Source organism: Equus quagga, chromosome 8, assembly GCF_021613505.1.
Source record: "Equus quagga isolate Etosha38 chromosome 8, UCLA_HA_Equagga_1.0, whole genome shotgun sequence".
NCBI lineage: Eukaryota > Metazoa > Chordata > Mammalia > Perissodactyla > Equidae > Equus > Equus quagga.
The window spans coordinates 68,958,507-68,975,518 of NC_060274.1; the positions used below are offsets into that span (position 1 = coordinate 68,958,507).

The window sequence follows — 17,012 nt, forward strand, 5'->3', positions numbered from 1 at the left end:
TTTACGGAAAGTCTATTCTGAGTAAACCTCTAAACAACAAAAATCAGAAATAAAAATTGGCCTCCCATGGATTTGGACTAAGGGCGGAGCCTCGGGGATCTGCGGGTGGTCCCGCCCAGGGGCTGAGAGGGCTTGCTGCTCCCGCTCGGCACTACTCGGACGCTCTCGGCTCCCGCTCGGCTCTGTTCGCGTCCTCCTCCCGGCGCACGCGCTGTGGGCTCCGGCTGGTCTTACGGCCGCGCTTTGCCTTCGGTTTTCACTTCCTTCTCGTCAGAGCTGTATCCGGGTCGTTGCTTTACCTATTGTTTCAGGCAACCGGCCTCGGACTGTGCAAAATCTGGGTCTTTTGTTGCTTCTGGTGCAGGCTAATAAAGTTTTTCTTTCTTTTATTTTTTTCTAACCCTTTTAACGGGGGAAATTAACCCCCCTGGGCCGCCGGGTTGGCCGCGCTGCTGGGCCGAAGGGAGCCTCTGGCCGGGGAGCGCCGAGGGAGGGGGCGCGAGCTGCCGGGCCGGTTCTGCGGGGACCCGGGGGCGGGGGGGCGGGAGGGGACCGCGGGGCTGCGCCTGGGGCGCCCCGGGCACTCGGCGGCGCCGCCGATTTTAAATAGCATCTTTCGGACCTGTTTCCGCGGTCTCGGTCCCCGACCTCGGCGCTGCCTGGGCTCTCGCAGCCTCTCCCTAGGTCTCTTCCAAACGACCACCTCGGATTCCTTAGTAAGTGTGTCGGAGGCCTCTGCGGGGAGAAAGGTTCACTTCAGCCCTTCTAGAAATCGGGGCGGGTGGGAGCAGGGAGGGCGTGGGAGGGTCCTGCGGGAAGCTGGTCCCTACGTGGACGCTACCCTTCCATGGTCCGCGGGAATGGAGACGGCTTGTTTTCTTCCCTTGGCTTTGCATTTTCTTTATGTTGACTGTTAACGGTGTCTGAGTGAGGGATTACAAGCGAGTCGCAGAAACATCACAAGATGTGCAAGCGGGTCAGCTTAGATTTTGGCCGGCCTGGGTTCGCGTTTGCCGCATCCTGTGGCTGGAGCTGCTCATGGAGCTGCCCGGCCCTCCCCAGCTCTCGTTTCCACCACAGCCTTCCCCGACACCTTTTGCTGAGAGATGAGTTAGACAAAGATTCCTTGCACGAGGTCATCTGTACCTGTGCTTGCTGTGATTATGAATGACGGTGTCATATTTTTCTCTTAACAGTGGATCGCAGCTCCAAGAGGAGGCAGGTGAAGCCTTTGGCAGCTTCTCTGCTAGAAGCTCTCGATTATGATAGTTCAGATGACAGTGATTTTAAAGTTGGAGATGCCTCAGGTAAATGTTGCCTTCTCTCTTCCCTTTTCCCAGCTTTCTGGAGTTGGCCTTATTTTCAGACACTTTTTTTCAAGAATCGGTTTTGATTAAATTGCCAATTTAAAGTTAAAGCACATAAACCTCATTTATTTTGTGCATTTGATTTCCCACATTTCCCTAAGATCCTATCGCTAGATCTTACCATCGCCTCTGTTTTTGTTGATGACTTACTCAGGTAGTTAGCAGGCAGAGAAGGACTTATTCCAAAGATGCAAAAACATTTTCTCTAGTCTTTATTTTAAAATATGTTTATGCTTAGTTTATGGATAGAGGGAAAAAGATCGAGAGAGATCCCGAAGTTGAATAATATCCTGAGAATAGTGTGAGCCATGAACAGCCCATGAACAGGATTCTTCTCTTTTCAGATCACTTGGCACCCTGTGGGGGGACTTTTGCTTTTTGTCTATTAGCTCCCTTGCTGGAATAAAATTGACCAGAGTAAAAAGTTGTGCTTTGTGGTAGTTGCTGGATCTTATGGATTGGGCCTTTCAAAAATTTCTGAGGTATAAAGCATGCATACCTGCTCATTATATCTTGTGATTTTGAAAACAGTGAACTTTTTAAAAAGCTTGTATATTTGCATTGTACAAAATTGGAAAACATAGAAGAGTGTATTTTTCCTTTTATCTTCTGTTTATTGTACCATATATATATACATATATATAAAGATATATACAATTTTAATTGCAGGAATCTGAGAAATGCATACAAATTATGTTTAAATATTTGTCAAAAATACTAAACCACACGTGAACAGTAAAAATTGCTTATAATTCTGCCCCTTTTGGTGGAAATTTAAATAAAGTGAAAAATAAAAGCCCTTCTAATTTCATCCCTTTAATGGTTTTTAAATATTCTTCCAAAGAGTTTTCTCTGCTTAGTCATATCTCTTTCCTTTCCTCTGGTTTTTGTTTTTTTTCCTGCTAGGGATAGTAGGAAGGGATGAAATTAGGTTGTGTTGTGTTACTCTTTTGCTTTTAATAGCATCAACAAGCAGAGTTTGCGTAGTTATTTACTGAGAACTTTTTATTTTTGTAACCGTATTTAATTTTTACAATAACTCAGTGAAGGAGATAGTGTTTTACAGATAGTGTGGGGCTGAGTTTAAAGAATTTGCATGAGGTCACTCAGGCCCCAGTGCATCTAATCCATGTCTTTTGACTCCAACATTTATAATCTTTTCACTGCTTAGATCCTAAAAGTAGATAAACATAATCTTAAACTGAAACTAGGATATTGTGGTAACTAATTGAGGACACTCCCAGTTGTCAGGTTAATCTTAAGTTTTTTTAACCTTTGCCTCTCAGCACTTTCCTGTCCTATTTAGTCGATTCACTGATGTTTGGTACTTCCAGAGAAGGGAAAGAAAAGGGAAGGAAAGGGAGGTAAAATCCAAGCCTATGTTAGTTCTCTTGGTGAAAACCTTGGCAGATAAGAATCTTGGCTAGAATATAGTTTTGGTTTGTTACGGTTGAGTTTGTAAACTGTGGCAAAAATAGCTGGGTCTCAGAAGTTATGGTTTATTTGAATACCGTTGTGGGAAAAACTCCAAAGCTTAATTTCTGTATTTCATCATTATTTTTGGGACAATAAATCCTGACTTTGTAGATAAATTTTTTCTTATTGTGTATTGAGATGGGGTCATTCACAGGTGTCACCTCTCTTTGCAAGGGTTAAAACAGTCTAATGATACAAACTACTTTCTCAAAATAATTTTTGGTGTCAAAATATTGCTAACCATGTTAAATCTTAATCAGAGTTGATGGGAATTATCTATTTTTTGTGAACAGTGGTAGGATGAGTTTTGTTAGCCTGATAGTTTTGGAAAAAAATCTCCTAAAAGAACTCAAAAACGTGTGTTTTCTGTTCCCTCTTGTCATAATACCTAGTCTGCTGTACTTATAATTTACTTCCCTGGCCCCTGGGGAGCTTAAATTTTTGACTCAAAGGTCACACATTTATCTGTGTAGTTCTTGATATGTTACTGTAGATAAGAGGTTAGTAGAAAATGATTTCGTTTAAAATAGTAGTCAGTAGAAATTGAATGATATTTTCCATTCTTGGTTAAAGTCTGTTGGTGTTCCTTGTAGCTGAGATGTTTGCTTACTCTAGATTAACAGTGTTTCCTGTTTCACTCCTCCCTCTTCTTTGCCTGAGATACTGGACTCTTACAGGAAATAAGTTATTAGACTTATCACTGGTTTCAAAAATGTTGAAGTTGTGGAATCTCAACGCTTCTTATGAATAGATTCAACTGGAGGTGGAGAAATAGTAGCTAAACATCTGTCTAATTATAGCTTCTTTCAAACCAATCTCTAGAAATGACTTACTGAATGAACTGCTGACTTCCTTAGAATTTAATGTTAAAATGGTTAGATTGGTTGGCCTCAATTTTTGTTAATTGGATTCTGTGCATCACTTTCTTTGGATCTTCATTTTGAAATCTAAATTCTCACTACAAAACTTTATATTTCTGTTTGACTTGAAGAGTAAATATGGACAATTCTGAAAAGGTATTATATTCAACGCCCTTGCGGATAAACATAATTTTATTCATGTACTTCTCAGATGATAAAATCGAAAAAGATAAATATTTCTCAAAAATGACCTGCCTGTAAGATAGGCAAGTGATTATTGACAGTTAATAATCATAAGCCTCTAAGTTTAGACAATTATGAATTGAAAATAGATCATCTTTCGTTTTATCTCTAGTGTGAAAGTAGAGCTATGGCGCTCATTTGTGATTGAGGACAGTCAATAAATAAATTTTAAAATTACTAAGTCCCAAAATGGGGTATAAGTGTATTAGAATTACGGTGATAACCACCAGAAGAACCATACGCAGAAATGGTAGGTGGAACTATAAGAATTTACAGTTTTATAGGTCTAAAACAGTTCATTATTGGCAGTTTCATGGTTTGGTCTAGCTAAAGTGGTTATGTTTGAGACTTGAATCTAGGATTGGGGATCGGATAGCTTACATTTAGCGATCTGCTATATAAATGGAATGTTTTTGAAGATAAGTGCATTTATTACTTTTATTAAACAATACAAAATAGCAATGCTGTGTCTCCCCCAACTCCCTGACCAAAGTAAGATGGGTAACTTTAGATCTTGAGCTGTAGTTAGTTTAGTTAGGCCAAATTGCCAGAAAAAAATCGAACCGGAAGAGTCAGGCTGAGTCTTTGCTTTGGTAGTATTGTGTACTTCTGACTTGGGCTAAGTGGATCAAGATATGTTCATTGACCATCTGTGGTTTTGTTTAAAAGCACTTTTCTGGATGTTATGATGAATTCACAGGGAAATAGTGATAATATTAGAATAATTAAATAAAATAATGGCTAGATGATACAGGGCATGATTGATCACTTGTGTTCTTCAAGTCTTTCAAAGGAGATGGGACTACTTTAGGCTAGATTGATCTAGAACAGTTCATTGAGGAGATAATTGTTAAACTAGGAACTGAAAAAGAAGCACTCTAGGTGGGGAAACATTAAGTATTCGAAGTGTGGAGGCTGGAAAATGTCATTTATATTTGGGGATCAGCATTAAGTGAAAGAATAGTAGAAGAGAAGAGCGTGGGAAAGTAGAATGAGGTCAAATTGGGGCCTTATGTGCTAGACCAGCGTTTCTCAATCTCACCTCTTGGCACTTTGTGTTGGTTAATTCTTTGTTATGGAGACTTATCCTGTGTATCATAGGGTGTTTAGCAGCATCCCTGTGTTCTGCTTACTAATTGCCAGTAGCATCTTCCCTACCTTCCCCTTAGCTCCCTGCCCTTTTGTGGCAACTGTTGTCTCTAGACATTGCAAAATGTCCTTTGTGGGACAAAAATTGTCTCCACTTGAGAACCACTTGTCTAGATTTACCCAGAAAATGTAAGATGACACAGCTGGGTGTAGAGTCAGAAGTAGAGGATGAGTTTCATTGACTGATTGACTTTTTTAAAGGAGATATACAGGATTAGTCAGAAATGGCCCCAAGATGATAACTGAGTAACCAGTAGACTGGTGATCTCTTTATCTGTTGTGTATATTTATCGTACTAATCACTTTTGCACTACATCAATGAATAGAATACAGCATGTGTTGATTAATGGTAGGGATGCAGTCTGAACAGTGCATCATTAAGCAATTTCCTCTGTGCGAACATCATAGAGTGTACTTACACAAACCTAGAGGATACAGCCTAATACACATGTAGCCAATATGGTGCTAATATCATGGGACCACTGTCATATATGCAGTCCCTTGTTGACTGAAACATTGTTTGGCAGCTCATGACTGTAGGTAAATAATTAAGGTTGATGAACAAAGATGATTCTTTGTATTGCAAAGCTAACATAACATTCTGAATTAAAGTATACTGATTTTATCATTTAATATTTATTATGGGGAGCTTAAGCATTGAATATTATGAAGAGATTTTTGAAGGTTGGTTTTTTAATTCTATAACTGTAAAAAATTCCTTAACTGTCTTTTAGTTGAAATAGCTCCTGCTTGGGGAGATTTTGATATATTGTATGTTTAGGAAAGTTACCTTTTAATTGAATAGGAAGTAGGGATTTCGATTTCAGAGATTTTCTTTTCTAACATAAAAAATTTTATTGTAGACTTGAGAATTAACTCTGTCCTTAGGCCTAAGATAGCTGTAGTTGAAGTATCTGGCTTATTTCTCTATTACATTTTGTTTTTTTAAGGATGTAAGAGTGAAGAATTTGGAACATGGCACAGAGTCATTATTTGAATTTGTAGTAATAGGAAATTTTTCTTTGCAGCCTACAAAAATATAATAATAGATCACCAAGGACTCTGATTTTCTCATTGTCACTGTTAGCAGGCTATGCTAGTAACTAAATATTATCTCCATCCCTCAAGTGCATATGTATCAAAAAGACATGATGACTAATCAGATGAAGTTATTTTTCAGAGATCAAAGAAAGATAAGATTTGATACATTGCTGATGCCTGCAGTTGGTATATGGATATGTGTTATATTTGGAGAATGAAGGGTTGGATAAGCTACTAGGATTTGGATTTGTGGAATAATCTCAGATTCTTCTAATAATATGTTAAAAAATGTAAAGCCTTTAAATCTTTTTTTCTAATTACTCTATTCAGGCATGATTACGAAACAAAAACAGAATCAAAGAGTATCAATTTCCCTATATTTTTAAAAATAATTGATTGGCATTGGCACCAACAACCAAAACAAAATTGCAGAAATTCCTGACATTTTGTAAAACTTTTCAAGTAATAGCAAAGTTGGATTGGTTTCAGTTTTGATCAGTACCCACGTTTGTGCCCCAGTTAATCTTACTTTTGTATCTACTGTAAGTTTTTATTGGTAAAAGTTGTTAGGAGTACGTTTTATTTTATTTTATTTTATTTTAAATTTTTTATTTTTCCCTTTTTCTCCCCAAAGCCCCCCGGTACATAGTTTTATATTCTTCGTTGTGGGTCCTTCTACTTGTGGTATGTGGGACGCTGCCTCAGCGTGGTCTGACGAGCAGTGCCATGTCTGCGCCCAGGATTCGAACCAACGAAACACTGGGCCGCCTGCGGCGGACCACGCGAAGTTAACCACTCGGCCATGGGGCCAGCCCCTAGGAGTACGTTTTAGGTACTTCTACAAAGGCTTTTAGAAGGTTGATCCAGAAGATAAGTACCCTTTCTCCATCTCCTGGCTCTCTTAATTATGGCATTGCTTGCAAGATATTCCAGGTTTCTTTACTCAGTATGCACAGAGATCCTTCTTTGCCTTAAAAGTATTTAGTCAACTCTGCTTGTTATTTATTAGATCTTTATCTAAAAATATCTGGAAATTATTATTATTTTTTTTACCAGAGGTAGTTTTTCTTGGTAGTGTGGGTTTAATTGTCTTGCTTGGTATAAAAAAATCATAATTTTCTTATGATTTGTAGAGCTGTTGGCCTGAAAAGAAATCATCAGTTTGTGAATGATACTGGGTCCACACTCTGTTTGAAATCCACAAATCCAAATCAGAAATCCAAAGGTGTTTCCTAAGTTTGGCACAAACTTATTTGATGCTAAAACCTGACTGGGACTGATAGAGTTTGTTTGTAGTGTTTACGTATCGTACTTGTAAATATTCATGCTTTTCACTACAGGGATGTTTGATTATAGGATAGTACCATAAACCTCCCTGGAGGTGGTATTGTAATATATTGTGCATACACCATGCTGCCCTTCTAAAATCTGAAAAAAATCCAAATTCTGAAACACATCTGGCTCCAAAAGTTTCAGATAAGAGACTGTTGACTTACATGATATTGCTCTTCTGTCTTTTGCAAGATTGTTTAGGATGAGAATATTTTTTTGCAACAGTCCTGAATAAGCTGTGGCTACTGCCTGATAATCTTGAGATTGACGGTGATTTTGTAGGATCAGTCAACATCTGCTAAATGTTAGTCCTTATTTTTTATGTGATTTAAAACTCGTAGAATTTTTTTTTAATCAACCATTTGTAAAGGATTTCTGAGATATTTTAGACACCAGATACTAATTATAGACAACTTTAACTTTGCTTACTTTTAATGCCCAGTTAATTATAGTGGTTAAGGCTGATTGAGTTAACAGAAATTAAAATGGTGTGGAAGCATGGACTTTTTTCACCATTTTATTATTACCCTTTTCTTGGTTATAGGTGCAAAAAATTCATCACCCTACAGATTTTACTATTGCTGTTGGCCACGACCTGATATGACTGGTTTGTTTCCCACTTTCTCCTGCTCCCCTTCCTTTTTTCTCCTCCCCTTTATACCCCTCTCCAAATATTTTATTTTATTTATTTATTTTATTTTTCCTTCTTCTCTCCAAAGCCCCCGGTACATAGTTGTATATATTTTTAGTTGTGGGTCCTAATTGTGGCATGTAGGATGTCACCTTAGCATGGCTTGATGAGCGGTGCCATGTCCGTGCCCAGGATCTGAACCTGCACTACCCTGGGCCACTGAAGCAGAGCACACGAACTTAACCACTCAGCCATGGGGTGGCCCCATCTCCAAATATTTTAGCTGTTTATTTATTTGATTAGGTGTAAAGAGGATTAGAAGGTTACTGGATAGTGTTGGGCTAAGAGGGCCTGGGTTGCCCTAGGCAGGAAGGGAAGAAACTTGCTGGAAAGCTTTTAGTCTTGCCTGAACTCTTTAGTGTCCTCAGCCTATCTTTTTAGTGACTGCTGTGGTTGCTCTTTTCCAAGATGGATTTGTTTTTAAAAATTCATTAATTTCTTTCATTCTAGGTGCTATAGTAGTTACGGCCTAGAATTTTAGGAAGTTTAGGTGGCTCTTTTATTGATATGAACAGTAAGTATCCTAATAAACAGGAAAATTGGTAATTTCTCTTGCAACTTCCATTTTCTGTGCCATTGCTGTTGTCTCTTTTCACCTGTGTACTTGGTACTCCTAAAATTAATTGGTACATTAGGAATGTGGTACAAGTTGACTTTCAAAAATATCTGCTCATTTTTGCTGGGTAAAGAGTGAAATAAATAAAGTGAAGTTTTTTGGGCCCGATTTTTCTTGTTCTGAATGTGACTCAATGCTTGTAAGTCCATATAGTTTCTGAAAGGAAGATGTAAGGGAAGAAGAATTTGGTCTGTATTATGTTATCATTAAGTTAAAATCAAGTGCCCAATTTAAAAAGAAGCATATTTACTTTTAGAAAAAAATTGCCTCTAGGGCACCAAATATAGTATGAGCTATGTGACACGAAATAGTGCTCCTTGTTGTAAAGCATATTGTATTTAGAATTGCATATATTCATCTTCATTAGTGCTATATTGTACTAAACCCATTATGCCAACTTCATCGATTTATTATTTAATCAGGTTGGGAATGTCTACCATTCTTTGACTTAAATTTGTTTATATTGTTTTGCAAGTTATTCACAAATTTTGGTGGTTTCATTTGTGTCAGCGTTGTGTGTGTGTGTGTGTATGTATATACATATGTGTGGTTTTTTTTTCTCATATTTTCAACAGATTCTGAAGGGAGTGGTAATGGAAGTGAAGATCCCTCAAAGGACAGTGGAGAAGGTTCCTGTAGTGATTCTGAAGAAAATATTTTAGAAGAAGAACTGAATGAAGATATTAAAGTAAAAGAAGAACAATGTAAAAATTCTGCAGAGGAAGAAATACTGTCATCAGAAAAACAGTTAATTAAAATGGAAAAGAAGGAAGAAGAAGAGAATGGAGAAAGACCTAGAAAGAAAAAGGAGAAAGAGAAAGAAAAAGAAAAGGAAAAAGAGAAGGAGAAAGAAAAAGAGAAAGAAAAGGAGAGAGAGAAGGAGAAAGAAAAAGCAACAGTACCTGACAGTGTGGCTGTTTCTGCTACTTCCACTACACCAGCCACAAGTCCTTCTGCTGTTAACACATCTCCTTCAGTCCCCACTACCACGACCACTACAGAGGAACAAGTCAGTGAGCCAAAAAAGTGGAACCTTCGTCGAAACCGACCACTTTTGGATTTTGTTTCCATGGAAGAGCTGAATGACATGGATGACTATGACAGTGAAGATGACAATGATTGGCGACCTACTGTAGTAAAGAGAAAGGGAAGATCTGCATCTCAGAAAGAAGGAAGTGATGGAGACAATGAGGATGATGAAGATGAGGGAAGTGGGAGTGATGAGGATGAGAACGAGGAAGGCAATGATGAAGATCATAGCAGCCCCGCCAGTGAAGGGGGTTGCAAGAAGAAGAAGAGTAAAGTTCTTAGCAGAAACAGTGCTGATGATGAGGAACTGACCAATGATAGCCTGACACTATCTCAAAGCAAGAGTAATGAGGTAGACCAACCCAATTTTTATGATATCTGTCTGTCTGGGGAAAAGGGAATTCTTCTCTAAACCGTTCTACCCGTTACATTAAGTGGCTTCCTTGAAATCCTATTTATAGACAGCTATGGGAGTGAATGAGCACCCTAACTGTAACATTTATTCATTTGGTCAACCAACCTTTACTGAGTATCTGCTATTTGTCACCGTTCTCAAGGAACTCACAGTCACCGTCCTCAAGGAATTCACAATCTATATATTTAGAGAAGTATTTTTATATCAATAGACTTGGGAAATGGTAGAGTTTTCCTTTCTCCCTTCTCTTCTCTCACCCCATTGTTCATAGGACTGCTGAGTGGTGCTAAGTGGATTATGAAAACAAAAGTCACCTTTCTTTCAACTTAGTTATATCTATACCCACATACAAATTTAGACTTAGAATACTTTAAAGCAGGGCAACAAACAGCATATGATTGTCTCAGACTTTTAGAGATTCGTTTTAAAGGTTAATTCCTTTACTGGTTCTAGCAGCTATCATCTGAATAGTCACCAAATCTTTGCTTTAGATGTATGGTAGTAAATACCAACTGTATGTTTACATATATTTAGTGAATAGATTCTCTCTACAAAGAAATGAAAAAAAAAAGCAAACATTTCTATCATAAAACTACAGTAATGATTCACTTCTTCCACTTGAAGTTCTACTACCAAAAGTTAGGTTTATCCATTGGGCCCAAGATGCAACATTCAAGACTCTTCAGTCAAACACATTTGTGTCTCTTGTCTGTGTGTTTATGTATATGTTTTTCTTCAAAAGGAAGATTGAGTTGTTGTCTTACATGTAGATGTACCTGTTACATCACATGTAGAACTATAATAAGTCTGTCATTTCCGTTAATGTGTTCATAGTCATGAAAATTCACTTCTTTATCAAGCACTTATTTTTTGTTTTTTCTTATTGAAATAGATTAAGCTGGTAGAAAGATTTTCCTTCTATGCTTTGTTCTTTTGCATTTCTTCTGCTTATAAGTTTTACATAGCAGTGATTATCTGTTTCAAGAGCATTTCTTTTAAAAATTTGACGTTTTCGTACTAAAGTAATGTATAGCAGGCTAGGCAGGGTTATATGTCAGTGGAGATGAAACAGGAGTTTATCTTTTAGATCATAAACATTGGTTAACTTTTAGGTTGCCCACGTTCATGTGAAGAATGTTGCCTACTCCAGTGCTGTCCTAATTCTTACCTTTATGTAAAGGAAAACTGTCATTTGGAATACAATATGGTTTTTATCATGATATAGCACAGGCAGTTCCCTATTCCCAATGCCAGCTTAGGGAGATAGAAGTATGGAAAATCTAATTGTTTATATTTGATTTAGGCGTGTATCCAGTTTATTTTATAGCATTTAGTAATCTCTATCCACTAAATAAGTTTACCTTTGGCAGCATCACTTCTTTACTTCATTTTTGTTAGCCTGACATTCACAAAAGTAGTCTGGCTAATGATAGAGGCAATGTGGATTAGATTTAGGCTAAGGTGTGGTAAACACCTGCATGTGTTTAGAAACTTACCATGTAAAGTGTATACATTACCCATTTGTTAATTATCTGTAATACATAATGTATTGCTTAAGAGATTGTAGACTTTTCTTTATGATGCATTTAAAGGCCACATGTACTGTTTAGTTTTTTCCTACCAGAAGAAACTAGTAAATAATGGGTCTTTATATATTTAGGTTAACAGTCCAAGGGAATAATATTCCAGAGCATTTCTTGGAAAAGTGCCGTGATAAAGTTGGCAAGAAGTTTCTTCTTACAGTAGCTAAATTAATTCCTCGTGTTAATTTATATTAATTTTCCTTTTGCTCTACCCTATGCAGAAATGTAAAGCTTACAGAAAGTTAATTTTCCTGTAGTAATATTCTACCTGAAGGCTTGATAACTGTTTTTTTCTCCAAGACTATTGTTCAAACTCTTCAATAATTTTTGATGATTCTAGTTCTATGTAAATGTCACTCAAATTAGATATTAAATTTTAATAAAAAACTGATCAATTGAGATTATTGTTTCTAAATTTCCTATTGATCTTATCTTGATTTTATAAAAAGATGACTAATGGTAATCCTTGTTGCCTTATGACCAGTGTTTGTATCTTAATCTTCCTGGTTATTTTAGGTGGTGATACCTTGCCAAGCATCCATTAGTTAATACATATGTATTTGATCATATTTGAAGTTTTATTTTTCTCTGCTTTAACTTTAAATTTTCAAATACTACTTTGTAGTAGACACACCTGAAAACATGGCTTTGAAAATACATAATAGAATTATATTTGGTTTACAAGCAGATAAAGTTTTTTCGGGGCCACTATGTCAAGTGTTTTTTTTATGGAAATGAAATGATGTTGGGCATCATTTCAATGATGCCCAGAAACTTTCATAATTTTGAAGTTTCTTAGGGGAGTTGTGATATTTTTTGAGCAGGGGTTCTTTTATAAGTGTTGACTCTTAATAGCCTTAACATGCCTATGCCATACGTCTTGAAATACTGTAGAGCAGTGGTTCTCAAACTTTTTGATCTCAGGACCCCTTTATGCTCTTAAAAAATTATTGGGGACCTCAATTATTATGTAGGTATCTTTTGATATTTACCACTTCAAATTAAAAGTCAGGTATTTCAAAAAATGAGACATATAGAAGAGTACACAAGTTGTCAGATGGATGACATCGTCCCATGTCATATCCCTTCTAGAAAACTTCACTGTATACCCATGAGAGAAAGTGAAGAAAGCAAGTAACTTTCATATTATTATGAAATAGCCTTTACCCTGTGAACCCTCTGAAAGAGAATTCCTCAGACCACACTTTGAGAAATACTGTTGTGGAGTTGGGTATTTGACAACCTGCATTTTTTGCATATGGGCACTTGCCTGTGCTGATGGCATTATGGCATTTTTTGAATTTAGTGCAGTCTGAACAGTCCCAATGGAATATGGTTATATGTGTTTTTCAAGCTTTTATCTTGAAGCTTTTGAGATTCTCTAAGGTTATCTTGTCTTTTAGTTTTCTGAAGTAAATTTTTTGGGAGAGCTGTGTAGCATTTTCAGAGAATGATTTTCATTTTTAGGACTTTGAAACTAGAGCTTTAGATGAGAATTAATATATGACAGAAAATTGTATCAGTAGAAATTTTCAGATGGAAATATTTTTTCATAGAAGGCTGTTATGTTAAATGGATTAGATATCTTGCCATGTGAAGAAATGGTAGTTGTCATCTGATTTTTGCTAATTAAAATGTAAACATTTTGCCAAAATTTATAAATAGCCACTTCTGGTGGGGACTTCTGACTTATTAATCAATTTCCTTTTTTATACATTTCAAAATAAAAAAATTGCTCTCAGGCCTAAGAAATATCAATCTGTAGCATTGTACAAAAATTACTGGAGAGTCTTGAGAATTTAACCATCTTTAAAAACTTAGAGGAGGAACTGTTGGTCAAACTTTTGGTGTACTAATTTTTTCTCATCTTTGGAGCAATAGGATTCTTTTAATTCTGGTTTTATGTGAGGTGTGCTGGAGTTTCCTTCTATTAAACACACATAATTTAGAAGTTATCCTGTTATATATATTATTATAATCAAATCATCTTTGTGGAATACATATATAAGTGAACACTAAACATATTTTATACCTGTGGAGAGCACTGGGCAATATTATCATTTTCTGTGTAAATTTTAAATCCCAAGGGAAAAAGGGGAAAATAATTTTCTATAGTATTGACTTATTCCTATAGTGCCCCATTTGATCTTATAATTACCATTAGATTTCATTAAATTATACTTTAATAGAATATTCTAGGTGATACTCGCATTCAAAACCCATTTATCCAATTTCTGTTTTTATATAAAAATCATATTTTCAAATGATATATTTTGTAGTAAAAACTTTAGCTTAACTATTTTCTCCAGAAACTTGAAAAATGATATACATCTTCTGAAATATGCTAATAAAAATTGATACTAAATTGGCTTTTATGTTCTGCTAAGTGTGCTTAAACCCGTGTTTGATCTCTGAAAGACAACTTAGAGCATAACTTTCTGAGAGAATGTGTTATTTAGACTTTCCCATTGAAGCATTGTCTGTCAGCCATTTGGTTAGGATAATGTAGTTTCCCTCTGTTTGTATTACATTCTAGTAAAAATCTCAAATGATGGGGATCAGAGAGCCAGAAATACAAGTTAATTTTGTTTTCTCTCCCTCTAAATGATAATATATGTAGAGAGAAATTGTATAGCGTTCTAATTTAGACGTTTACTGTTTTTCTCAGCAAAATGGAGAAATTGGAAACTAATGGAATTAGAGCCACCTGTTGCTACTAGTTTTTCTGACCCATAAAAGTTTATTTATTTCCCACATGGGTAAACGTTTTTTTCAAGGACTGATTAGTTGTAATTCCTCCAGAGGAGTATTGGCAGAGCCCATAAACGTGAGTAGCCTCTCAGTCATCAAACTCAGGTTGTTCACTAGGTTTTTTTCTAGTCTGTGATTTTTTAAATTCCATGTGGTATTCTAAGAAAAAAGTATTTTTTGGACTTACCATGGGAAAATATTTAAAGCAGCAGTGCTCATTGAGTCTTATAATTTTTGTCTTGGGAGTTCCAAGGAAGATTCCCCAGGGTAATAAATGGTTTCTCTTCTTGAACCACCTACCAGAAATAACAGAGGAAAGGAGAATGGGACTGAACATTTGAGTACCAAGCATGTATCGGGAACATTTTTGACATAGATTTTCTTCATAATTCTTACTCCAACCTCTTGAAATAGATAGTATTTTTATCATCCAATTTTACGGATGAGAAACTGCAGCTTTGAGATTCAACAGCTTTTAAGTGAGAGCTGGGAATGAAACCCAAACATTTGACTTTAAGTCAAATGCTGTTACGTTGAAGCATGGCTAATGGGATGGAAACCTAGGCAGATTTTTGTTTTGCTCACTGTACCAAAGTAGTATAAAATGTGAGTTTTCTTTTTAGAAAGTGTTTACCTTTATTTGCTAGCCATGTCCAAAACCTCTAAACTATTTTGTTTGGTTTTATAACAAAGAGGAGCAAAATATAAAATTTTAAAGTACTAGAATTCTCAAGAGAAATGACATTGCCTCCTTGTTTACTTTTGTATTCTTTTCTGATTTGTTTTGACAGACCAGCTACAAGTTTAGATGTATTACACAGAAAATATATTTCAAGAATGTTATTGTGACATTCAAGTGTCATTCAATTGTCATTTACAAATTGCTATTGAAATGATGCCTCTAAAGGTTACTTTTGGATATTGGTCAGTTTAAAAGAATATAAAATTATGAAAAACATTAATATGAAAATATGTTGAATGTATGATAGGGAAGTAATTTATTTTGTTTCCGAATATGGTTAGGTTCTTAAATAGACTCAAGTGCCATCTTTTACTTTATGTAATACTAAGCCAAATCTGTTCATTATCTTGTTAATTTATTTAAAGTTTAAATCTATGATGCAGAAAGTTTAAAAGAAGCCATTTTGTCCCTTTCTTGAAATTTTATCTTTTTGTATTTATTTATTAATACATCTTCCTTTCTCCTTTTATATTATAATTAGGTATCTCTATTATCAGTTTACACTAGACATTTCTTGACATAAACCTAAGAGAGTACTCTGACTCTTCTAGCAGCTAGTCAGCTGGGTCTGTTTTTAGATGGTTTTCTGTACCTGTATACACAGATAGACCTATGTGGGCTCTCATGGGTCTATCAGCCAGTAGTTTGATGACCCTGCAACTATTGAATTCCCCAGCATGTAAGGAGTATAGAGTCTGTAACTATGCTGTCACATACATACTCGCTTATATGTTATCTTGAATTGATTTTTTCCTGTTTAATATATGTGTGTCTTGTCTCCCCAAGGTAGGATTATAAGCTTCCTAACTGTAGGAACCATGTCTTACACTTTTTAAACCCATATGTAGGATTAATAATTACTTGTGGGTTAATTTTTGCTTTCTCTTAGTGTAAAGGGTCAGACTATAATCCAGAATGGCAAACAGATGAAGATTTGTTAGTTAACTGCTTGCTTTTTCATTTCCTAGAGGTGAGAATATGAGACTTGCAGAGAAGTGAAAAATTAGAGAGAGGGTGCTTAGATGGTCCTTGGACAGAGATGTACTTCTCAAATGTAGTGTACTTTGAAATTACTAAAAGAATGGAGAATGTGGCATAGTTTTGGAAGTGCATAAAATAATTAAAGTGAGAATTTTATTTATTAAATTCCCTTTTAATTTGTGATTTTCTGATATATTTTAATATATAGGACTCGCTGATTCTTGAGAAGAGTCAAAACTGGAGTTCTCAAAAAATGGACCATATTCTGATTTGCTGTGTTTGTCTGGGAGATAATAGTGAGGATGCTGATGAAATAATTCAGTGTGACAATTGTGGCATTACAGTCCATGAAGGTAATTTTGCTTTGTTTTTTTCTCCTTTTAGAAATGGCTAATTGACAACTGAATTTAAATAAATAAGTTTAGCCCTTTTACATTTGTACTACTCTTAAGGTTTTTCTGTAATATTTCATGATATTTCAATTGAAATAAGACATACTGAATCCTCAAAGTATGATGGGTGTTTTTTTCAGATTTATTAATAATTTATTTATTAATAATAGAAATATTATCTGGAAGTCACAGTGTTTCTTTGAAAGTCAGTGTTATGATATTTTACATCATGGCTGCTTGCCTTACTTATTTATTTATTTCTAGTTTTTAAATGAAATTTAGATGTAGGAAAAAGTCTCGTATTTTAGTCCAGTAGAGCGCATTATTTAAGAAGTTACATTCTA

The 17,012-nt window shown here is 35.9% G+C and overlaps 1 protein-coding gene across 6 annotated transcripts in view; it reads left to right on the forward strand.

Moving 5' to 3' along the window:
- The first annotated feature begins 289 nt into the window (after positions 1-289).
- PHF14 (PHD finger protein 14) overlaps positions 290-17,012 on the forward strand; it is a 200,625-nt gene continuing 183,902 nt past the window's right edge. For all 6 annotated transcript variants that reach the window (XR_006889821.1, XM_046670112.1, XM_046670111.1 and 3 more), the window contains exons 1-4: positions 290-716; positions 1,197-1,307; positions 9,351-10,156; positions 16,485-16,629. Coding sequence is in view for 5 of the 6 variants with exons in the window: in XM_046670112.1 (XP_046526068.1) it covers position 716; positions 1,197-1,307; positions 9,351-10,156; positions 16,485-16,629 (1,063 nt within the window). In the remaining variant the exon portion in view is untranslated. The remainder of the gene's footprint in view (positions 717-1,196; positions 1,308-9,350; positions 10,157-16,484; positions 16,630-17,012) is intronic.